Source organism: Carcharhinus amblyrhynchos, chromosome 4 (genome assembly GCF_965287045.1).
Source record: "Carcharhinus amblyrhynchos chromosome 4, sCarAmb.v2.hapA, whole genome shotgun sequence".
In the NCBI taxonomy this organism is placed as follows: Eukaryota; Metazoa; Chordata; class Chondrichthyes; order Carcharhiniformes; family Carcharhinidae; genus Carcharhinus; species Carcharhinus amblyrhynchos.
Window position 1 is genome coordinate 117,848,917 of NC_137327.1, and position 25,612 is coordinate 117,874,528.

At 41.5% G+C, this 25,612-nt stretch overlaps 1 protein-coding gene and 1 non-coding gene across 4 annotated transcripts in view; both read right to left on the reverse strand.

Moving 5' to 3' along the window:
- atp11c (ATPase phospholipid transporting 11C (ATP11C blood group)) overlaps positions 1–25,612 on the reverse strand; it is a 132,259-nt gene that overhangs the window by 68,383 nt on the left and 38,264 nt on the right. For all 3 annotated transcript variants that reach the window (XM_080187804.1, XM_080187802.1, XM_080187803.1), the window contains exons 7-11: positions 23,692–23,795; positions 7,671–7,721; positions 6,802–6,866; positions 6,506–6,587; positions 3,016–3,166 (exon numbers count right to left, since the gene is read on the reverse strand). In XM_080187804.1, coding sequence (XP_080043930.1) covers positions 3,016–3,166; positions 6,506–6,587; positions 6,802–6,866; positions 7,671–7,721; positions 23,692–23,795 — 453 coding nt within the window. The remainder of the gene's footprint in view (positions 1–3,015; positions 3,167–6,505; positions 6,588–6,801; positions 6,867–7,670; positions 7,722–23,691; positions 23,796–25,612) is intronic.
- LOC145342762 (U1 spliceosomal RNA) lies at positions 5,278–5,438 on the reverse strand. Its single transcript, XR_013886617.1, has one exon. It is a non-coding gene; the product is annotated as a U1 spliceosomal RNA (small nuclear RNA).

Genomic DNA, 25,612 nt, shown 5'->3' on the forward strand with positions numbered 1-25,612 from the left:
ATTGGTCAACTGCTTATTTTACTCTCCCATCTACATTTTAAAATTCTATCGTTTGCCTTGATAACAAAGAAAATAGAAGATAAACAGACAGTTAAGAATTTGTTTCAACCAACAGAACATGATACCCCACCCCCCACCATTTATTGGCAACTTCAAGAGAAGCACAAGATCTGTACTCCATAGTCAGCAGTGAAGCAAAGGCAGTCACTGCTGACCTCCAAGAGAGCTTGCTCATACCAATTTAGTTATCTTGGTGACATGGATTTCTGCTTTCCCAACTGCAGTTTGAATCTGCCATTAATACATAGGTATGGCTCACCATCCAGTGATGTCAGCAAACAGCAGAAACAATCACGTCAAAAATTCTCAAATGAAACCAGGAACTTAAAAAAATTCACAGAATCCCGATAAATTTTATAAATTAAACAGTGAAATGAATAATTAGGGCTTGAAGCATATATAGGATTAATGTAGAAGCAAAAATATCATTTGTGAACATAGTATGTTTTTTTTAAAATCACAGATTTGACACTATGGTGGGGGGGGGCGGGGCAGTGTCAGTGAAGCAATTTAGCATTATCAACAAAGTTTGTATGCTATTAAAATTTCAGTTAACATCCCTTTCAACATGATCTAACTTTTCCAAGGTTTTTTTGCAGTGACACTAACAATGTAACAGTGCAAATTCACGTATTATTGGTGAGGGCAGGGAAGACAGAAATTGACACAGCTCAGCAGTGTGCCCTAGAGCATTGGGTGAACGAGAGCAGCAGATGGATTTTCACTTTTAGTGAGATGTGTGGCGATTCCAGAGGCTGCAGTCAGTTTCAAAGAAGCAACAAAGATGGACACTGACAGTCTGGTCATCATTATTACTACAAAGTTCATGCCATGCATTTGACAGCTCAAACAGCCAATCTGAGAGTTGCAAGTTCAGTTCTAGAATTATTCATAACTGAATAAAAGCTTTGACAAAGTTGTCTGGACTCGAAACGTCAGCTCTTTTCTCTCCATACGTATGTTGCCAGATCTGAGATTTTCCAGCATTTTCTCTTTTGGTTATTCATAACTGAGTTGTACAGCTCCTAAACATCTGAAAGGGGGACAAATTCGAGTGCAAAAGAAACAAACAAAAGGGCTGTACAACATGTGTACCACTGTTTAAGTGCATCCTAGTTAATTATATAGGAAGATGTGCACCATTGTTTTAAAAGTATCCTGTATAACTATATAGTGGGATGTGCTGTCTTTAGAGAGTAACCATGATGGATACTAAAAAATATGCATTCTATATTATGGTTAGCAATATGGTTCTCTTAGGTCTGACACAACATGAACAAAATTACCACTACTTCCAGTCAATCGTCATTGTTTAAGGTAGGAGAACAGAGAAAATGAAGTACAAAGCCATTATCATAACTCCACGTTTTACAGAAGAGCAAATTTATCCAAGACAAAATGTCTCTCAAGACTGCAGTTTTCCCTTTCCAACAACACTCCATCTACACCAGAGTTGGCTCACTATCACTTTGAGATGCAATTTGGGATGAGAAATAAATGCTAGCCTTGCCAGTGACACATTCTGTAAAATAATTAAAAACTGTACATTATTGGTGCACTTCAACACAAAGTGTTCAGTGTGTGTTGCACCCATTATTGTTTTGTTAGTTTATGAAAATTAAACTGGGGAAAACATTTGGAAGAGGCTTCTTTTGTTCTTTGTCATTCATAGCTTAGTTTTCTATAATTACTGACAACATTAACACTCAGCAGAAGCGTGCAATTGCCGATAAAGGAATTTTATTAACAGGCCATTAATTGCAGAGGAAAAAAGCAAGCACACTCAAACCGAGAAATTTCATCACCTAAATCTTTAATTTCAACTGAGTGGACACAATCATACTACAGAAAAAACAGAATTGCTCCAGAACAGTAGTAGTTGCAAAATGCTGTTATTTTGATTAGATACACTGTCATGCACCTCTTACAATTCAAACTATTCCGTATTTTGTTCTATACTAGTCTTCATTAATAGTTTTGAAATGACCATCAATACAGCAAACAGCAAGGTTACTCAGGGGTGATCAGGTTTTGTTTGCTCTGATGTAAACTGTCCCTGATGGTATGGACCAGGATGGGGAAGCAGGGGGAAAAAATGGCATGGGGCCAGCCTTCCCTGCAGCTATAACACACCAGAGGCAGCCTAAACAAGTCCCAAGTGGGAATTACATCCTTCATTGATAAGGAAGCTCCATCCTAGAGAGCTGCTGGCTAAACAGATTGACTAGCAGCTCCATTAGCTGCTGAAGGGCATTAGTGGTTGCTGCACCAAGGAAGTGGCCAAACAAATCCGTGAAAATAGTTAAGCCTGGGGTCCTGGGCATTGGGCGTGAGAATGGCGGTGGGTTGAAGAAAGCAGGCAGGTGGGGAAAAAAAGAGCGAGTCCTATCTTAGGGGGCTGCGCCACAATCCCCAAAGGGCAGATCCTGAGTTTAGACCTTGCTGTTTTTAAGAAAAAGTTAACTGCCACTCCTGCCCGTGCCACCTAAACCAACCATTTTATGAAATGGGCAGTATATCATTAAGGTCAACAGGCTTGGTAACAAGATTAATTGACCCTTGAGAATTTACTTATATGGCAGCTGGCTGCCAATTTCAGTGGATGGGTATCCATCCCATTTCATAACAGAGGAAGAGAACAGGCTGATTTAAGTTCGAACAATTTCAATCAATAAAGATGAGTAGTTTTTTTTATAGTAATACTTTATGCATTCAAGTGTTTGGTTTGATAGATCTGGGTTAATATTGAATTTGAGCAATGCTGTTGGGTACATTAGCAGTTGTCTCAGTATCACAACGGTGAACCCAAAATACATTGAACCCGGCTAGTACCGAGTCAGAGATGTTTCCCTGTAAGTGACAGGAGTGCAATTCTCAACAAAATTATTTTCCAATTACTGTGATGCTAACCTTCTCTACTTAAGCATCAAAAATGATTTTAATTTATCCCAGTACCTTGTTGGCATTCTTTTCTTTGTCTGTTTTCGCACTATACCAGGGCTCATCATTACTGGGATCACTTTGCCAGATATATTTCAATGTGGTGCCTACCAAAGATTTACTGACCAATATGCACAGATACACGATTAAAAAAGCATTAATAGACCTGCAAAGGAATAAAGAAGAAAAATTCAAAATCAGTTTCATGGTTATGATGTGATACTGAAACTGCAAGATTATCTTTTTTTAAAAAATTTGCTTCAATCATTGTGACATGTTTAATTGAGAATACAGTAAAGGAATTATCATACCTAATACTGTCAGTTCTGCCTCAGTAATTTCTGCTGTCCCTTTCTCCATTGTTCTAATCCATCCTTTTAATTTTCTGCCTTCCTGGATTCTGGTCCACTTCTCTGGTATTTCAGCATCCCTTGGTCACTACTATAACAGTTCTCCTACTTATGTTAATGCATTACCTAGGTTTTTCGCTCCACTATTTCTTTGCCCAGAGTCTCTTGCCTCATCATCTTTTTCCTGTATTTCATTATGTAGTTCACAATCTATAATATCCTGTGATAACGAAGATAAGATGTTAACTCAGGCCTCCTTAAATTACAAAATAACTGTCTCGTACTGAAAATTTATTTTCTATTGTTAGAAACAAAAGTATTGTTGCACAAAATTTTCCAAATTGGCAGCATTAGCTACACTTGCAACCCTACACACTACCTTGAATTTCTAATAGTATTGCAGTAAAACTCCAATACAATGAACTGGACAAACATTTTATTCACTTCAAAGAGCATTTGCACTGAACTGCATTTGGTGACAAAGATCAGGGAATTAAGACATTCCAAAATAATTAAGTGGACATTACGTTGAGCAGTGTATCATTTTAGGTCAACATATTAAAGGAAACACCTCCTAATTACATTGCATCATCCCCGCTCAGCTGACAAATCAGTACTCCTCCATATTGAGCATGACCTGGAGGAAGCATTTAATGTCAAGGGAACGAAATGTCTTTTGGTGGGGCATGCCAAAGTCCATCTCAAGAGGGGCAGCAGAGACTGAGCTGGCTGAGGCATCAACGACATAGTTGCTACACTGGGTTTGTGGCAAGTGATGAGAGAACCAAAAGGGAAAAACATACTTGATCTCATTCTCAGATGCATCTATTGCTGATAGTGTATGCAAGAGTGACCACCGCACGTTAGACCATAAGACCACAAGACATAGAAGCAGAATTAGGCCACTTGGCCCATCGAGTCTGCTCCACCATTCTCCTGCCTTTCCCCCATAACCCCGATCCCATTATCAATCAAGAACCTATTTCCATCTTAAAGACACTCAATGACCTGGCCTCCACTGCCTTCTGCAGCAAAGAGTTCCACAGATTCACCACTCTCTGGCTAAAGAAATTCCTCCTCATCTCTGTTTTAAAAGATCATCCCTTTAGCCTGAAGTTGTGTCCTCTGGTTCTAGTTTTTCGTACTGGTGGAAACATCTTCTCCACGTCCACTCTATCCAGGCTTTGCAGTATCCTGTAAAGATATTCTGTATTGTGTATTGAGGAAACCCTCCATTGTGTTGTGTGGCACTACCACCATGCTAAATGGGACAGATTGCAAAAAAAATCTAACAACTCAAAACTGGATATCCATCAGGCACTGTGGGTCATCAACAGAATTATACTCAATCATAATTTTTAATCTCATGGTCCAGCATATCCCTTACTCCACAATCAATGTGGGTTCAATGATGAGTGCATGCCAGAAGCAGCATTAGGCATACCAAAAAATTAGGTTCAACCTGGTGAAGCTACAATACAGGACTATTTGCATGCCAAAATACATCAGTAAATAATAGACAGAGCTACACAATTCCACAGCCTGGATCAGATCTAAGCTCCGCAGTCCTGCCACACAGTTGTGAAAATTGGTGAACAATTAAACAACTCACTGGAGGAGGGGGCTCCAGAAGTATCAATCCTCAATGATGGAGGAGCCCAGCATATCAAGGCTGAAACATTCATAACAATCTTCAAGTGTCAAGTGGATGATCCATTGCATCTTCCTCTAGAGGTTCTCAGCATCATAGATGCTGGTTTTCAGCCAATTTTATTCACACCACATAATACCAAGAAACAGCTAAAGACTCTAGCTCCTGCAAAGGTATGGGCCCTGACACTAGTGCTGAAGATTTGTGCCCCTCAACCTATCACACATCTAGACTAGTTCTGTCAGTACAGCCGTAAAACTGGCAGCTACTCAGCAATGTGGAAAATTGCCCAGCTATGTCCCGTACACAAATTTTGCAGTCGAGTATCCCGCATTTGGGGACATCGCAGGCGTCAGCACACCCGAAGTGCAATGGGATAGCCTCGTCCTGGGCGAACTGCCTGTTTGATCACGGTTTCACCCCTGCCAGGTAAGTATGCAGAAAAACCCAACTTGGCCAATTACTGCCTCATCAGTCTATCCTCAAGCATTAGTAACGTCAAGGAAGAGGTCAACACACTGCAATCAAGCAGCATCTGTTTAGCAATAACCTGCTCACAGATATTCAGTTTGAGTTTCACCAGGATCATACAGCTCCTGACCTCAATACACTCTCAGTTCACACGTGAACTGGCTGAACTCCAACTGAGGCAAGAGTAACTGCTCTTGGCATCAAGGCAGCATCTGATCAAGTGTGGCATCAAGGAGCCCTAGCAAAATTGGAATCCACGGTAATGGGGAGAACCTCCTGCTGGTTATCGAGTCATACCTGGCACTGAGGATTATGATTATTGGAAATCAATCATCTTGATTCTAGGAGTTCCTCAGGGTAGTGTCACTTCAGTTGCTTCCTTCCATCACAAGTTACAAGTGGGGATGTTCGCTGATGACTACATAATATTCAGCACCATTCATGACTCTTCACAATGAAACAGTGCAAGTCCAAATGCCATCTGTTTAAGCTCACACAAACATTCACTGCCTTTACCACCTATGAACAGCGGCAGTAATACGTACCATCTACAAGATGCTCTGCAGGAACTCAAGACTACTAAGGCAACACCTTCCAAACCCGCAACTGCTACCATGGGAAGCAGATGCATGGGAATGCCACCAACTGGAATTTCTCCTCTAAGCCACTGACTATCATGATTATCGCTACCATTTCTTCACTGTTGCGGAATCAAAATCCTAGAATTTCTTCCCTAACAGTACTGTGGGTATAACTACACTACATGGACTCGAACAGTTCAAGAAGGCAGCTCATCATTACCTTCTCAAAAGCAATTAGGGATGGGTAATAAACGCTGGTCTAGCCAATGATGCCCACATGCCTTATAATATGAAATTCTCAACCCATCCCCCACTGTCCTCAAGTTCAGACCATGATAAACTATTCTTTAATAAGTGTTGCTAGCAGTACATGATAATGAAACAAAATTAAATGTAAAAAATCTACGTGCATAAGTTAGGACAAAATGCATAATTTAGAAGAATGTATTTACTTCTCCACCACTGAGCGTTTCTGTGACTTTCCTTGGTAGTTCAAGGCCATTTTAGTTTCCATTCCAGTATAGATGGAAACACCTGAAAAATCACAAAATCAAAAATGAATATCGATTGAACAATGCATCCAAATGTATTAACATTGAATGCATATGACATTTCTGTGGAGAGAGTATAGTCCTCACTTGCAGAACCTAAAACTGTATCATAATTAACATTTCATTGCTTAGAACAAGTAACAAATCACCCCATCCTCGCAGAGATAATTACCTCCATAACTGGTACAGCAGCTTACCATATATCTTATCAGTGTTCTTCAAGGTGGCTCCTCTTAATAACAGGTTTTCAGGGCCCAAAGACCTAATATAAATAAGTAAATCTCAGTGTGGAAGAAAATCAATAAAATAATGAACATTCCTTGCTATAAGAGAGTCAGGATCCCAGTTAACATGTGTATACAATTCAGAAAGTGTGCACCTTGGAGCAACTTGTTTACTCATGTCTGCAAAGAGCTTTCTCTAGTATTTACTAAGCCACATGAACTGAAGCAAAAACCAATTCAAGCTGCTGTGTAAAACAAGTCCCTGAAGCAGGTGGAGTTTCATTGGATGATGTCTGTTTACTAGTAAGTATTATGCAACATCATCTTTACCACACACAAATTATGCTGCGCTAGCAGAACATAAACTAGACATCTCTTTTTTTACATAGCGCTGATACACTTTGAAATTTAGGTTTGATTATTAATATTGAGAAAACGGGGACTACTAAATTACGAACAGGAATTACAGCCGGAATGCTCCAGGCTCCTAGCCCTGTGTTTCCCGCCGGCAGAAGGTGGCATGTTTGCTAGCAGCAGGATTTTCTGGTCCCGCCGCTGTCAAGGGAATTCCCATTGACTTCATCCTATGTTGACAGAAAATCCACAGGTGGAGGTGCACTGCTGGCGGGATTAGAGAATCCCACTGGCGTGAATGGCTGCAAAGTTCCAGCCCATATACCCAGATTAAAATTGCAAGTAAATCAATCAATCATCTGTAACTTCCACCAACTTCCTTGACCCATTAGATAGTGCAAGCTTGCGTTTATAAACTTGAAAGCATTCAAAATGTACAGCAACAGGTTAGACTAACATATAATTTTATTTTATATTGAAACACATACCTTGCAGTTGGTTCTTGTTTGTCACTGAAAACGTGAATTCGCCCAACAAACCTACAATCATCAAATTTCATATTAGCGCTCGTGATTCTGTTTTTAAAAAAATTCTAACTGCTGCATCTAAAAATAAATACATCTCCAGCCTCACAAGGAAGCTGTCAGAACATTGTCAATTTTTATAAAAGGTAAAGACACAGACTGGAATTCTTTGACTGTTCATGCCCCGTTATCACTGTCACAGAGAATGGAGAATTTGACACTCAGCCAAATCTTCGGTCACTGCAGTGGGGCCAGAAAAATCACACCAGTGTGAACAGCCAGAGCATCCCACCCAACAGGCAAACACACCTCAAATTCCAAGGTTTTATACTGGTTTGTTCTACAGCACAGAAAGATGTAGAGAACCATGTTGGGGGACAAATGTCTCAAGTTATTCATTACTAGCTGGCCCCCTAATGGCCCAGAGAGAAAGCATGTACAAAGCAGCATCATAAATGACTGCGTAAAATGACAACATTAAATGAAGAATATCCTAGGGCAAGTCAGCAAGGCCACCAACAGTCCTGATCCAAGTACGTATGTGGCTCTCAACGTGCATGCCTCTTCCTCACCAAATTAAATTGTGTGTGTGTCTGACTTTGATCTTTTTGTTACTTGTATCTTGGTTTTCTTTCCACTTACCCCAATCTCCAGACAGACAATGTGGGATTTGATGTCTAAAGTTATTTGGCTTAGTAACCAAAGATCAAGCACAGAATGATTTAGGTTCAACCTTTGCTCTAGGATTCAAGACATTTATTAAGTTGGCACCTTAGTGCAGTGCTGGGAAAGTGTTACTTGCCATATTAATGAGTTAAAGAAAGGGCTGAGGAGAGCTAGGAGGGGGCATGAGAAGTCCTTAGCAGGTTGAATAAAAAACCCCAAGGCTTTTTACTCTTACTTGAGAAATAAAAGAATGACCAGGGTGAGGTTAGGGTCAGTCAAGGATAGTAGTGGGAACTTGTGCATGGAGTCAGAAGAGATAGGTGAGGTGTTGAGTGAATACTTTTCTTCAGTGTTCACTAAGGACAGGGGCCATGTTTTTGAGGAGTGCATAATACAGGCTGATAAGATGAAGGAGGTAGATGTTCTGAGGAAAGATGTGTTAGCAATTTTGAAAAACCTGAGGGTGGATAAGTCCCCTGGACCAGATGGGATACGTCCTAGGATACGTTGGGAGGCAAGGGATGCGATTGTGGAGCCTTTAGCTTTGATCTTTGGGTCCTCACTGTCCACAGGGATAGTGCCAGAGGACTGGAGAGTGGCAAATGTTGTTCCTCTTTTCAAGGAAATAGAAACGACCCTGGTAATTACAGGCCAGTTAGTCTTACTTCGGTAGTCGGTCAGTTAATGGAAAGGGTCCTGAGATTTATGACGATTTGGAGAGATTCAGTTTAATCCGGGATAGTCAGCATGGTTTCATGAGGGGTAAGTCCTGCCTCACAAATTTGACTGAATTCTTTGAGGTGGTAACTAAGTGTGTAGACAAAGGTAGAGCAGTTAATGTCATATACTTGGTTTTATTAAGGTGTTAATAAGGTTCCCCATGTACTCTCATGAAGAAAATAAAGAGGTGTGGGATATAAGAAAAGTAACTGGCTGTATCATGGAAGACAGAGGGTGGTGGTGGTGGAAGGAAAATTTTCAGACTGGAGGCCAGTTACCAGCAGTGTATCACAGGGGTCAGTGCTGGGTCCTCTGCTTTTTGTGATTTTTAATCAATGACTTGGAAGGGGCTGAAGGGCAGGTTAGTAAATTTGCTGATGACACCAAGATTGGTGGAGTAGTGGATGAGTTGGAGGGCTCTTGCAGGCTGCAAAGAGACAGTGATAAGATGCGGAACTGGGCCGAAAAGTGGCAGATGGAGTTCAACCCTGATAAGTGTGAGGTGATTCATTTTGGTAGAACCAACTTGAATGCAGATTACAGGGTCAATGGCAGGGTTCTAAGGAATGTGGAGGAACAGAGAGATCTTGGGGCTCATATTCACAGATCTCTGAAGGTTGCCACTCGAGTGGACAGAGCCATGAAGGAGGCTTATAGTGCGTTAGCGTTTATTAACATGGGGTTTGAGTTTAAGAGCCGTGGGGTTATGCTGCAACTATACCGGACATTGGCGAGACCACATTTGGAATACTGTGTTCAGTTCTGGTCACCTCACAATAAGAAGGTTGTGGAAGCATTGGAGAGAGTGCAGAGGAGATTTACCAGGATGCTGCCAGGTTTGGCGGAAAGGTTGACGGAGCTGGGACTTTTCTCTTTGGAGTGAAGGAGGATGAGAGGCAACTTAGAGGTTTATAAGATGAGAGGGATTGATAGAGTTGACGTGCAGAGACCATTTCCTCGGGTGGATGTAGCTGTTACTAGGGGGCATAACTATAAGGTTCATGATGGGAGATATAGGAGCGATGTCCGAGGTAGATTCTTTACTCGGAGTGGTTGGGGTGTGGAATGCACTGCCTGCTGTGATAGTGGAGTCGGACGCTTTAGGAACTTTCAAGCACATGAAGCACTCCAGAATTAAAGGGAGCGGATAGCCTGATCTTGGGACTGGACATAGCTCGGCACAACATTAAGGGCCGAAGGGCCTGTACTGTGCTGTCATGTTCTAAATGAGATGCGTACCCAAGATCTCACGACATTAAAAAGGTGTATCTCTCCTGACCAAGAACATTTTGAGAGGAGACAGTGTTATTGCATTTGGCGGTCTGAGGGTCAAGGCTACTGTCCTGGGGATATAATTCAATTTCCATCACAAATTTAAATTCAATTAAAAACCTGGAACTGTAAGCTGGTGTTCTGGGCATGGCTGATGCTAAATAGCAGAAAGAAAACAAAAAACTGCCTCACGTTTGTGTTCACAATTTGTATAGTACAAGGAGAGGTTTTGAAGTCCAAAAATGTACCCAACTACTTACAATATTATGGCAAAGTCTACATGCGACTCCAGATGCAAAGCAGTGCAGTTGATTCTTAACTACCCTCTGAAATTGCCTAGCAAGCCACTCAGTTCAAGTGCAATTAGCAATTTCCCTCACTATTTAGCTTAAAGCCTCTCTATTGTTCTAGTTATATGACTCACCAGAACATTAGTCTCAGCGCGGTTTAGGTAAAGACTGTCCGAGCAGTACATCAAATTTCTCCAGTACCGGTATCAGTGCCATATAATCAAAATCCATTTTCTCTCACACTAACTACTGAACCATGCTTTTATCTCTCGATGTTATTTATTTTAATTTACTCTGCCATCCCGCATCACCCTCAAGACTGTGGTGAGCGGCATTCTCAAACTGCTGCAGTCCACATATAGGTTCATCAACAACGTTAAGGAAGAAGTTCCAAAATTTTAACCCAATGAATAAACAATGATATTGTTCCGCCCCAGGATGGTGTGAGACTTGTAAGGGAACTTGTGGGTGGCAGACTTTCAGATGGCTGTTATTCTTGTCCATCTTGCTGGGATTAGTCATGGGCTTGGAAGGTATTGACAAAGGAGGTCAGGCAAGTTGCCATAGTTCATTTTGTAGATGGTGCACACTGTTGTGATCTGAACTCAACTTGCTGCATTACTAATCCTGTAACAAGCACAATGTTACCGTATCCTCTTGCTGATAGCAACAGTTTATATATAACTTAAAATGTGTAGCATTAATGAATATTCTGAGCATGATGTATGAATAAGCTCCTGATGCATTTCATTTTTCCAGCATTTTGGATTTTATGATTACTACTAACTTTTTATCTCAGCACTGTTCCAAAGATTTATTCTTAATTTCTTTATGTTCTCCCCACTCGCACTGAATAGGATAACATTTTTCCACCCAAGGAATTGAGAACTTGCACCTTGTAGGTACGTTGTCTCAGTGCCTGCTCAAAGAAGGAGGCCAGCATGTTTATGCAAATATGGGAAGAGTACAAAATCCAGTTTAATTCAGTCTCACTTTTCAATGCAGCTTAAAGTGATAAAATTTCAGGAAGGGGTCCTTGCTTCAAACGGTTCCGCTTGCTCCCTCAGTTTGGTACACAGATTAACTGTGGAAACCATATTCCACAAATGATTGAATTGTCAGTCTTCTAGGTCTGTATGACTCAGTGGCACATTAACATTTACTTTTGCAACTTGACCACCAGGATGTGCAAATGGAAAACATTATTCGGTTCTCTGATGGCTCTGTTGGCAACTAGACCACCTGACTATAATTCAATTAATGGTTGCAGGAATTCAATCACCCTCTTTAAGAATTGATGCGTTTCAATGAGAAGGGAGTAGTAGTACTTGTGACTAAATACATCATAAGAAAATAAGAACATAAGAACTGAGAACTGGTCTCTTGAGCCTGCTCCACCATTCAGTAAGATCATGGCTGATCTTTGTGGACCCAGCTCCACTTACCCACCTACCCCCATAACACTTAATTCCTTTACTGTTCAAAAATTTATCTATCCTTCCCTTAAAAACATTCAATGAGGTAGCCTCAACTGCTTCACTGGGCAGGGAATTCCAGATTCAATTTTTTGCACAAGGTAAGTTCCTTCTCAACGCAGTCCTAAATCTGCTTTCCCTTATTTTGAGACCACACCCCTAGTTCTAGTTTCACCCGGCAGTGGAAACAACTTCCCTACTTCTATTTTATTTATTCCCTTCATAATCTTAATATATTTCTATAAAATCTCCCCTCATTCTTCTGACTTCCAATAAGTTTGGCCCCAGTCTACTCAGTCTCTCCTTATAAGCCAACCCTCTCAACTCCGGAATCAACCTAGGTGAATCTCCTCTGCACCCCTTCCTTTCTCAAGTAAGGAGACCAAAACTGTATACAGTACTCCAGGTGTGGCCTCACCAGCACCTGACGCAGTTGCAATATAACCTCACTGTTTTTAAACTCCATCCCTCTAGCAATAAAGGGCAAAGTTCCATTTGGCTTCTTAATTACCTGATGCACCTGCAAACCAACTTCTTGTGATTCTTGCACAAGGAACCCAAGTCCCTCTGTACAGCAGCATGTTGCAATTTTTTACCATTTAAATAATAGTCCATTGTGCTGTTATTCCTACCAAAATGGTTGACCTCACATTTATCAACATTGTACTCCCTGCTGACCCATGCCCACTCACTTAAACCATATAGATCCCTTTGCAGGCTTTCAGCATCCTCTGCACACTTTGCTCTGCCTCTCATCTAAGTGTCATCTGTGAATTTTGACACGCCACTTGGTCCCCAATTCCAAATCATCTATGTAAATCGTAAACAATTGCGGTCCCAACACTAATCTCTTTGAAGCATGGCAACATTAACATTGGTAGCAAGTTCCTCTGGCCATCAATCATTCAGAATGGCAGCAAACCTTCCCACAAAGTTGCATCATGCTTTAAATCCAAACCCCTTAATGATGAAGCGGAAAAAGACATACAAAAGGAAGCAAATTCTGCACTCCGGATCTGTGTCTTGTGGGATGTCTTGCTCCATACATCCAAAGATCTGCAGGTCAAGAATCAGTCTTTTCAGTCTCATGAAGGCCCATGGCAAAAACTCACAACCCTGAGTAAATGTCACCCTCGATGAGAAAGAGCTGACCAACTGTCCTTGAACAGGTGATAGCAGCCTGCCTTATTGAACCTCCATCACTTGCAGCCAGTGTTTAGTTAAGAATTCTAGCATAGGAAACTTGATGCTGTCCCCATGACATTGCAGTTTTTGTTCTTAGTGTTATGGAGAAAGGTGCTGTTGAAGAAAACTTGGTCAATCACTACAGTGCAGCTTCAAAAATGCATATAACAGCCAATTGAGCTCCAATGATGGAGGGGGTAGACATGATTTGCCAATCAAGCTGAATAATCATGCTATAAAACTTAACTTAGTAGTGACTACAGGTATCCAGATGAGACCTTAAGACATCAAAGTAGAAGTAGGCCATTCAGCCCATCTAGTCTGCTCTGACATTCAATGAGATCATGACTGTTCTATTGTGACAATCCTCAAGTACACTTTCCTGCCTTATCCTCATTATCCTTAATTCCCTTATTGATTAAAAATCTGTCTATCTCAACCTTGCGCATACTTACTACAGCCCGTGATAAAGAATTCCACTGACTCACTACCCTCAGAAATTCCTCCTCATCACTGTCTTAAATGTGCAACCCTTACTCTGAGATTATGCCCTCTGGTTTTAGATTCTCACAGAAGGGGAGCATCTATCTTGTTAAGCCTTAATCTTTACATCTTAAGGTAATGTCAATCTTTTGAACTTTAATGACTACTTAACCCTCCTCAAAAGAAAAATCCTTCATACTTGGGACCAACCAAGCGAATCTTCTCTGGGCTGCTGTTCACAATTCCAGGTGTGATCTAACTAGGACCTTGTATAGTTTTGGCAAGACTTGTCTTTTTAACTCAATCAGAAATGAAGGCCAACATTCCATATGCCTGAACTGGCAATGCCAGCTTGTGAATTATGTACGAGAACCCCAAATCCCTCTATGCTGCAGCTTTCTGCAGTCTTTATTTAAATATTCAGTCCCTTTATTCTTCCTACCAATAACTTCACATTTTCCTACATTACATCCTTTTCTGTCATCACTTTAAATGTCTATATCTCTCTGTAGTCTGTTAAATCCTCATCACTTGCTTTCACACTTACTTTTATGTCAGTTGCAAACTTGGCAATAGTACATTCACTTCCCTCACCCAAGTCATGAACATAAATGTAAATAATTGGGGCCCCATCACTGATCTCTGTGGGGTTCCACCTAGTTACAGGTTGCCATCCTGAAAATGGCCCTCTTATCCCAGCTGTGTCTTCTTTTAGTTAGCCAATGTCTATCCATGCTGTTTAATAACCCCCAACACCATCAGCTCTTATCTTATTAAACAGCCTTTTGTGCAGTACCTTAGAGCTTTTTGAAAATTACAGCCCATTACACTGGACAGTCAAGCAAAATCTACAATAGAGTTTTCATGTTCAATTGACGGCACTTAATAATCGGACTGATCTTTTAGGTTTTGCACAAATATTAATTTGCTATTACACAGCAGTCTCATTACGTCTTAGCATTGCAAAAAGGCCTAATGCCTTTTTTTGAAAAAAATCATTTTGATTACATTACATAAAATTGTGTTACACTGAAATAGCTTCATGTTAATAGATACGCCCAAAATAAAATCTGAAGTCAAAGATCAACTGCATTAATGATGCAGAAAAAGTGAACATGGCACACATTCAAACCTTTGTTTTTGTATAATTCAATTCTGAATTGTAGCTAATCACCTACAAACACTAAAACAGACAGGATTCAAAACAGAATTGCAAAGGCATTTTCAAAGATTCAGATTTTGAAAATAAACTGTACATATGTATTTCAATCCTGTGTAATAAATGTTAACAGAATCAGAATCTTAAAAATGTCATCGAGGCTGTTTCCCCGAATTAAATCCAACTGAATTACTATTGCCCCGGTAGAATTGTTATAGTGGAATGATAGCTGACTCATTGCACAGCAGTGCAATCAGAACCATAATTCTCAAGTTAACCGAGTTCAGGATCAGCTTGCAGCATTGTAAACCAACATCCGGCAACAGCTGGTGTAATACAGCCAGTAGGGACTTAGATTCAAACCAAAATTCTTAAGAATCCCATTCTTCTCCAGCAAACAATGGAAGTTGGCCAATTAACGGACCAATGCCTGTTTCCTCTGCCTATGACTCACTTTTATTCAAGCTCAAATATTCTGCAGCTTTCCGTAGTCAGTTCAATATATTTCCTCAAGTTATGACTCAAATGAATTTGAGACATCCAAAACCATTGAACATGGTTTCCGATTATTACTGATACGGATGAATCTCAGTTTTCAAGGCCATCAGAATGAAGGTGTTCACACTGGGTGGATTGGGCATATTCAGGAGTTTACAGAGTAAAACCTCTCACGATTACTGCCTTCTACACTAAGTTAAAGGCTGGGAGAAAAACAGTAATTTTCATGAACAAATTAAAATTTGATTATAAATTTCAGACACATTTGTGCTTCAAGAAGCACCACTTGAATATGAGTTAGTTAATGATAAAATGGTTTACCTTGATTGATTAAATATCAGAAAAGAAGCCCAGTTAGTATGATTAAAAATGGAATTGAGCTTTTGACATCTATCTTGGAGATTTTCTTTTGATAAGATCTGCAAGATTCAGGCAGTTTACCAAATCGCAAATCATGAAAAATTAAAGGATGATAAAATCAGGTATTTAATTTGAGATCAAACTTCTATGCAGCAGTTTGGCAACAGCTCTAACCTAAAACTGAATGTTCAGAGAAACAGAGGAGTCATACATCCAAATTGGTTATTTTAGAACAAGATGACAACAAAAGGAGAAAAGAATACAATGGACAAAAATTACATTTGCAGCCATCCGCAGCAGTTAACAATTTCTCAAAGCTAGACGGAATTCCCAACCCTACCATCATGCACCCAAAAAGGATAAGCTTGTGTCTGTGTTGTCACCATCAAGGGATTGTATTGCAAGGGTGGGGAGTTCAGAATAAAGCTGAAAGATGACGAAGATGGCTTAATGGACAAAACTGCTTTATGTTTGCTTTTACATTCTTGCGAATGTGGAGGGCGTGGAGTTTGGAAGTGGCCGTTTAGCCTCTTAAACCTGTCCTGCTATTCAAAATGATCATGGAAGATCTTTGTTAATGCTGTTCCATGTCCAAAAGATGACAGACACAGCAAAAATCTACATTGTAGCCAATTGTTGTATGAAAGTACACAGGATCATCATTTCTCCCTTCTGGCAGCAAGCGACTCCGAGGTATGAAGGCTGATGTTTATGGTCTTCACTCACCTTATAGAAATTTACAGTTTGGTTTTACTTTTAGATCATGTTTTCACTCAAACTTCCATCAGATGGTTTCCATACCCCAAAGAATTATGTACAAACACTCATTTTTACTGTCTCAAACTTTGTTGTCATGGCTTCCTAACCATCTTGGAGTAAAGGAGATTGAGGGGAGATTTGGTAGAGGTTTATGAGATTACGAAAGGCATAGTGGTAAGGATACAGGGATTAGGGAGGTACAGGTTAAAATTTTGGGGAAGAGGTGTATACATTCTGGGGATGAAGAGGTTGACTTATTGTACATGCCAGTGTTTAGAAGGATGAAAGGGAATCGAGGTATTTAAAATTTTAAAAAGGGATTGATAAAATAAATGTAAACCAAATGTTAGCTCTTTTGAGGTAATCCAAAACAAGAGGTCACAGATGTAGGTTCAGAAGTGTTGGATTTAAAACTGAAATGAGAAGGAACTACTTCTCAAAGGGTGGTGAATTTGTGGAACATGCTGCCCCATAGCACAGAGGAGTCTGAATCATTGAATGGTTTCAAGAGGGAGATAAATGTACTTCTAATAAAAAAAGGGGAACAGAGATATGGGGAACATGTGGGGAGTTGGATTTGAGACAAGGGAGAGATCAGCCATGAGCGAATGGCAGAGCAGGCTCAAAGGGTTGAATTTTCCTACTTCTCCTAATTCCTATGTTCTGATGTTCCTATTAGAATTGGACAAATAACTTATTTTTATTCAACTAATAATTAGAATTGGGCTCATGTAGGTGGTAGGAGAGATAAGTGGGAAATGAACTTTGTATTATAGCAGTAAGTTTGGCGTCCTGGCTTAGAAATACCAACCCTCTGTTCTTGCACCATGCAGAAAGTCAGTCTACCAGGCTCTGCATTTATCACTTTTATACCGTTTGGGTCAAGATGTGTAAATAATTTGACAGACTGTATTGTTGTTGTTCGTCCATCATCATCGATGAGGACCTCAACACCATTAGTCATTTTGAGGCTGGTTGCAGTGTGTCCGAAGATGACAGATCAGGCCAATTCGGGCACAGAATGTCCTGGTACATACTGGACAGGCTTGTGTAGGCACTGTAGTTGTTGCGCTGGTGGCTCTGGACTTGCGCAGCTCACGCTTAAGTTGTGCTTCAGCAATACACCTTGCTTTGTCAGCTTGACAGCCTTTGTGGACGAGGCAGCGCCAGGTAGGGCAGTTCTGTGCCAGCATTTCCCAGGTAGTCCTGTCAATGTCAAGCGACTTCAGGGAAGCCTTGAGTGTGTCTTTGAAACGTTTCTTCTGTCCTCCATGCGAGCGTCTTCCAGCAGAGAGTTCCCCCAAAAGGAGCTGCTTGGGTATGCGCTCGTATGACATACGGTTGACATGACCTGCCCACTGGGTCTGCGCTCTCGTTAGCGGTGTGTGGACTGATGGTAGACTTGCTCTAGAGAGAACTTCAGTGTCTGGTACTTTGTCTTGCCAACAGATGTGTAATAGTCTGTGAAGACAAGTCATGTGGAAATGATTGAGCTGTCTTGCATGCCTTCAATACAGTGTCCACACTTCACAGGCATACAGGAGGGTAGTGAGTACCACGGCGCTGTATACCTTCAGTTTTGTTGCTGGGCTGATTCCTCGACATTCCTATACAGTGCTTGGGAGAGGGTGCTGCCAAGATAAGTGAACTGGTCCACAGCCTGTAGTTTCTGCCTTTTGATTGTGATTATGGGTTCTGCCAACAGTGCATGAGGAGCAGGCTGGTGCAGACTCGGTCTTTTTAATGTTGATGGTGAGTCCAAAGTTGTCACAAGCCATGAAAAATTTGTCCGTACTGACTTGCATCTCTGGCTCTGAGCCAGCATACAGGGCACAGTCATCGGCAAAGAGGAAATCTCTCAGTCTCTTTCACTTTGATAATAACTTGAAGTCTCCGCAGGATGAAAAACTTCCCATCCACTCTGTACTTGAGGCCGATTCCAGCAACACTGTCCTGGAAGGCATCATTCAGCATAGCAGTAAACATCATGCTGAACAGTGTTGGTGCGAGCACACAGAGGATTCTCTGCTATCCAGTACTCTGGCCATCATGGAACTGGCGTACCCATCTGAATGGATTTGGGAGGGCAGTTGAACTTTGACTTGATCCCCCACAGGCCTTGTCGGCTTACAGTGTTGAAGGCTTGAGGTCAAAGGTTGTGTAGAGCTTGTGATTCTGCTCCTGGCACTTCTCCTGAAGTTGGCGCGCAGCAAAAATCATGGCAGTAGTCCCACGACCTTTGTGGAAGCCACACTGACTCTGGAAGCAGGCCCAGCTCCAGATGAGTGACCAGACGATTTAGCAGGACTCTTGCAAGGGTTTTTCCTGTGATGGAGAGCAGCAGGATTCCTCGGTGGTTGTTGCAGACTTGCTGATTGTCCTTCCTCTTGTAGAGCTGTACAATGGAAGCATCTTTAAGTTCCTGGAATGAAACCTTACTTCCACAAGGACTTGAACAACTTGGTGAGCTTCTCAATAAGTGCAGGACCAGCAGCTTTATAGATCTCTGTGGGCATGGCAGCTGCCCCTGGGGCTTTGCCACTGGATAGCTGGCTGACACCTTTCGTGACTTCAGCTACTACGGTGGGTCATCCATGGTGCTGTTGATATCAACCTGGGGTATCCTGTCTATTGCTTCATCGTTAATAGATGACGGTCAGTTCAGGATGGCTTCAAAGTGTTCAGCCCATCTCTGTAGGATCCGAGCCTTCTCTGTAATGAGTTATACCATCTGTACTCAGGGAGGAACTCCTGAGAGATTGAGATCCATTGAGAGTGTTGAGGGTTTCATAGAACCGTTTCAAGTCGTTTCTGTCATCATATCCCTGTATTTCATCTGCCTTGGCACTCAGCCAGGCTTCCTGCATTTTACGCAGTTTATTCTGGACTGTTCTGCGAGCATTGGTAAAAGTATTTTTCTTGGCAGCTGAAGATGGGTCGTTCTGACAGGCCCGATGAAGACGGTGCTTTTCAACAAGGAGAGCCTGTATCTCCTCATCATTCTCATCAAACCAATCATGCTGCTTGCGGATGGAGGGCTTGAGCGTCTTCAGCGCAGATGTATGGATAGCAACCCTGAAGCATTCCCAGTCGTCCTCAGCGCTGCCTGCAAGGTATATGTCAGCAAGCTTGATTTCTAAGTCTTCAGCCAGTGCTGAAGCTACGCTGGGGTTCTTTAGCTTGGCCACATTGATTCTTTTCATAACCTTGCTTCCTTGTGGTCGCCTCTTGGGTCTGATGCGGAGCCTCATTTTGGAGACAATGAGCTTGTGATCTGTCCAGCAGTCAGCACCACACATGGCCTTGGTTACTCCTGACATCCTGCCTGTCTTTTCTCCTGACAATGACATAGTCGATAAGATGCCCATGCTTAGAGCGGTGGTGCATCCAGGAGGTCTTGTAACGGGTAGGCAGACAGAAGGTTGTGTTGGTGATGAGGAGGTCGTGTGCTGCACAAGTCTTCAGTAAAAGTAGGCCATTACTGTTACACTTGCCCACTCCAAGCCTCCCAATGACTCCCTGCCAGATTGCAGTCACACCCTACTCTTGCATTGAAATCGCCAAGCAAGATCAGCTTGTCGGTACTTCTCACTGCTGACAGTAGGGCATCTAGTTCTTCGTAGAACCTGTCTTTCATCTTGTCTGGGTTGTTCATTGTGGGGGCATAAGCACTGATCAGAGTTGCCTGACTTCTGTTCTGTAGCGGAAGTTGTAATGTCATAAGCCGGTCATTCACACCCTTGGGTAGACTATCAAGTTTCCGAACAAGGTGACTCCTGATGGCGAATCCAACTCCAGCAGCACGACGCTCATTGCTGCCACGACTGCTCCAGAAAAAAGTGTATCCACCTCCAGTTTCAGTCAACTGACCTACATTGGCAAGACGAGTTTCGCTCAGGGCTACAATGTCAATATTGTATCTTGCAAGCTCTCTGGCAACTAAGGCTATTCTTCTCTCTGGTCTGTCTGCTGTAGGGTTGTCCAATACTGTGCGCATGTTCCAAGTGCCAATGGTGAGCAGTGTCACCTTGTATTTTATTTCGTGTGTTTGACTGCAAGATGGGATCCCGCCAACTGCAGTAAACTGGCCAGGGTGTAGTGAAACAGCAATGTTTAGGGCACCTTTTCTAGCCCCTTCCTCATTCTACGGAGGTGAGCAGTGCGTTCCTGAAGAGGACTGCTCAATTGCCCAGGTAGACGCCGAGTTTCACTGCTGCTTCGGTCAGCAGAAAACGACCATTAGGCCTGAGCCGCCTGCGTGCAGGTCCGTGACTACAGCTCCGTGTCTCCACACCTGCTGCTTCGTCGCTCACCCATCGCCACAGGACTTCAGGGGTTGAACAGGACACTGATGATGATGATGATGGTGGTGTCGAAACTAGTGCTTGATTTGGATTAAATTGAGGGAGAGTTGCGCAGCGTCAGCCTCACTCTCTCTTCCCAATTCCCATCTAGATCCAGTGGCAAGACAAGACTCAAGATGGCTGGAGGTGGGACTTGGCGCAGTGGATGACCAGGACGTCTTCTGTACCTTGTCCTGTTCTTTGCGTTCCACAGCGCTTGCAGAGACCGCCTTCTTGACCATTGGACCTTCCATTGGTCTCTCCCGCTCAATCCCCTGGACTCTGTCTTCACATGCTGGGATAGACATCTCCCTATCTCACCGAGGGTTGAGACCCCTCGGCTACCCTCGCCTGGTTTAGCCGGTTTGTGAAGGCCGTTGCCGCATGCAAACAGCTATGGGGAGCGACAGGCAAGAGCAGAGTGCCAGGTGGGGACAAAGGATGGACAAAACTCCCTGAAAGGACGCGACGTGTTCCCTCACGAAAAGTATTACCCCTCCCTGACACCCCATACACACCCAATTTGGACTACCAGGCTCTGCATTCATCAATTTTATGCCGTTTGGGTCAAGATGTGCAAATAATTTGACAGACTGTATTACTGACAGACTGTCAGCAATTAGACAAGTTAAATGGCCATGAACTAAACCAAAGTTCCTCATTATTGTTGACTACAGCCTCCATCATCACAGCAGTTAAATAGAATTTAAGGATTATATTACATCAGTGGCTACGGTTCAAAAATAGTTGATGCAGAGTAATGAAAAGTTTCCAGATGGCAAATTGCACCTTTCATACTATCTTGCACAAAAAGGCATCTGCATTGCATAAAATATGAGACATAAGCAAAAGATAACAATGTTCTGGATTTTATTTAATTAGACTATTAATCTTTATAAAATTTGGCAGTGACAACAACCAAATTAGAATAAGCATGCATGACTTGACATTTTATGGTTAATTCACAAGAAGCCTAATGTCACCTTCTGGCACACACTCTTAAAAGCAATACAAGCAGCACCAAGTTACACTCTCTGCCCCCAAGTAGATCTTTTTGCTACAAAGACAGAAAATCACTTTCAACACTTTCTCAGCCTTTTGCATGCTCATCGACATTCCCTTTGTCCAGTTACATCACCCCTCTCTACCCACGTAGTATAAAAGTTCTGCTGACACTTTCCTCTCACTCTGATGAAGGGTCACCTAGACTCAAAACATTGGCTCTATTCTCCCTCCACAGATGCTGACAGACCTGCTGAGATTTTCAAGCATCTGTGTTTCAGATTACCTCCACAGCACTTTGCGTAGATCTTTTTGCTACAAGCTTTAATTGCATGTTACAGTGCTTCTATCAGCTACTGCTGGTCTGAAAATTTCTATTAATCTCAGGAACTAGCAAAGTTTGAGTCTGTTCGTGACAATGCTTTCAGCATTGTCACAATCTTTGCATCCTTGCCAACAATTCCATCACCCTCCAAGTCAATATTTGCAACCTTGGCAGAGTTTGGTTTCCAACCCCATGGCCTCTGTGTCACAAAGACCATCCACTGCCACCTCCATAACAGTGTCTATCACCACCCCTTCTGAAACCCTCACCTTTGAGGCCCGACTACTCCTAGCCAGTGCCCCAATTTCCAAACTCTCAAAGCTCATTTTAAATGCTGCTGCTCATTTCACAATCCACTCACCCCTAACACATGTAGCCACCTATTCCAAGGTCTCAACTGAAAATCTGCATCCTGATTCACATTCCTTCATGGTCTCATCCCTCTGTAACTTCCTTCAGCTGTACAACCATCTGAGAATCTGTTTTCCTCCAGCTTTAACCTCTCATACGTTCCACTTTTTTTTGTCATTGGCAGCAAAGCTTTCAGTCATTAGGCACAAGCTCCTGAACCTTCCTTCCTGAAAATTCTCTCCTCTTAATGCCTGCCTTAAAATCTCCAAATATTTCCTTCCTTGATGCATTAATCAATTTTTGTTTCATTATACTCCTGTGAAGTGCTTTGTGACAATCTCCTCGTTAGATGGGCTATAGGGCAAGTCAAAATGGCCGACTCAAAAGAAAGATTTAAATTTAGGTACTGCATTTCATGACCATGGGATGTCTCAAAGCACTTTACAACCAATGAAGCATTTTTGAATCACTGTTGTTATGCAAGGGTGGCAGTCAACTTGCACACTGCAAACTCCCACAGACAACAATATGCTAATGAGCAGGTAAGGTGATATCGAATGAAGGATAACTATTGGTCAGGACATCAGAGATAATCTGCTAGTCAGCTTCCCAACAATGCTAAGAATCTTTTACACCCATCATAGCAAACAGTCCTGTAGCCTCCATTTACTGCCTCATCTATAAGACGGCACCTCTGCAGTGCAACACACCTTCAGTATTGACCTGGAGAGTTGGCCTTGATTTTTGTGTTCAGATGCTGGAGTGGGAGTTGAACCCTAAATCCAGAGCCTAGGTACGATGCACTGTTGGAGAGTTGTTGCAGACTTGGGCCAAATGGCGTTCTTCTGCACTGTACAGATTTTATGATAAACTTATCCAAACCTTTCAATTTAAAAACATTTATAACAGCTTATCCTCCACATTGAATTAATTTATCTTGTATTCCCTTCAATCTGCTCTCTTAATTTAACCCTCCAATCCAAGAATCACGCTGATTAATCGGTGTTGCTCACACTTAATGTCAGTATCTTTCTGGAGGTGTGGTGGCCAAAACTGAACTCAGCGCTTCAGATGGGGTCAAGCGAATAAAAGCTTACTTGTAAAGGTCAGGCTGGGGTTGTTCACATTCAATGCTGGCGTTTAAAGAATCTACTTCCATATCTGTACGGAATGCACTGGTATCCGGCACAGTAAAGTATGTCTGGTCAGAAATAAAACAAAAGCACAATAGAATCAGCAGCAATCACAATGCAATGAGCTTAAAATAAAATAAATTCATGAAGTCTGACGCTGGGCTATATTGCGCAAATTCTAATTTTCAAGGTGTATATTAGAAAAAGGTACAATGTTACTTCACATTTAAAATTTGGATGGTTGATGCATGGCAATAAACAAGTTGACAATCAAGTCCCGTGTATAAACATAAATAAAATTTAAAGTATTAAAGTCAAAAGATGACAAGAAATCAAAGAATGATTCACAGTAATGTTGAACAGACAGGGAATTAATAACTTACAGGGGAAAAAGTAATCAAAGTTATAACTGAGTCATGCAGGTTAACAACTGAGGAATGTGGGGTGTATATGCCTGGGCTCAGATAATTAATGTAACATTAAAGATCAAAAGTAGAAATTTTAACTTGTGTACAGCACATTGAACTTAGTAAGATATTCACAGAACAGTTATAGGTCAGAGAGGTTTGTTGGGCTGGTGTACTACTGTAGTCACCAAATATGGGGAGGAGGGGGCTAAAAACAGATTTAAGATTTTGATAAAATATACTTTATAACATAGCTGCTTTAAGTCTTATTTACATTTGGACAATGGTACATGGATATTTTCAGTGGTATTTCCCAGAAGAAAGTGAGATTGGAATGTTTCTTTCACTATCTTAATCAGAACACTCATTACAGCTGGATGCAAAGTGAGACAAAGCAGCAAAGATCTGGATTTTATTTATACTTCAAAGTATTATTGATAGCGAATGGGAGCAATCTTCATCCAAGTTGAAATTACTTGTGTAAAAGCACAAGCTTTCCCTAACCAAAGTATGTACAAGTAAGGAAAATACAAATGGTCACTGAAGAATTTAAAGTGTTTTTTTAAAAGCAAACTTTTGTTTTTGTTGTCTTAATTGTTTCTGTTCCATTAACTCACCTTTTTGCCTTGTGCCATTAATTGTTTTCTCACTGAATCTCTCTCATTTTCTACTCCATCACAGACCTTAACTTTGTTATTTTATCCGCTCATTATTACCCCATTTCTCTGCTTCCAGGTTGCTTAAAACCTGCTAATCTCTAACTTGATTCTGAAGAAAGATTATTGACCTGAAATATTAACCATTTCTCTCTCTACAGATGCTTTCAGACAAGCTGAATATTTCCAGCGTTTGTTGCTTTCCTTTAAGCAAACAGAAAAAGCTCAGAATTAAGTATGTATTGTTTGCTGGAGCAGACGAGGAAGGAGCATCAGAGAGAAAGCTAAGACTTTACCTGTTAAAAACCTGTTTAAAATAAGTTTAAAGCACTTTGTTCTTTGTAGAACTGTTTAAAGCATTTACTTATTGTATTTACTGCTTTAAGAATTGTGAGGGAGTGATTATCAGGCAGTTGTGGCCCATCAGCTTTAATTATCAAGTGTCCACACGGTGAAGCCTTACATTGTTTGCTGGAGCAGACGAGGAAGGAGCATCAGAGAGAAAGCTAAGACTTTACCTGTTAAAAACCTGTTTAAAATAAGTTTAAAGCACTTTGTTCTTTGTAGAACTGTTTAAAGCATTTACTTATTGTATTTACTGCTTTAAGAATTGTGAGGGAGTGATTATCAGGCAGTTGTGGCCCATCAGCTTTAAATCAGCGCCAAGTTTAAAAGGAGGCCTGGTGTAGATAGCGGGCAGCGTCGGAGCGGGCAGCGGAGTGAGAGGGAAGCAGAGTGAGCTATTAGGGCTTAATATCAAAAAGGGCTGGAAGGTAAAAAGGCCAGGTGGAAAGAACAAGGAAAAAAAAAATTTTTTTTTTC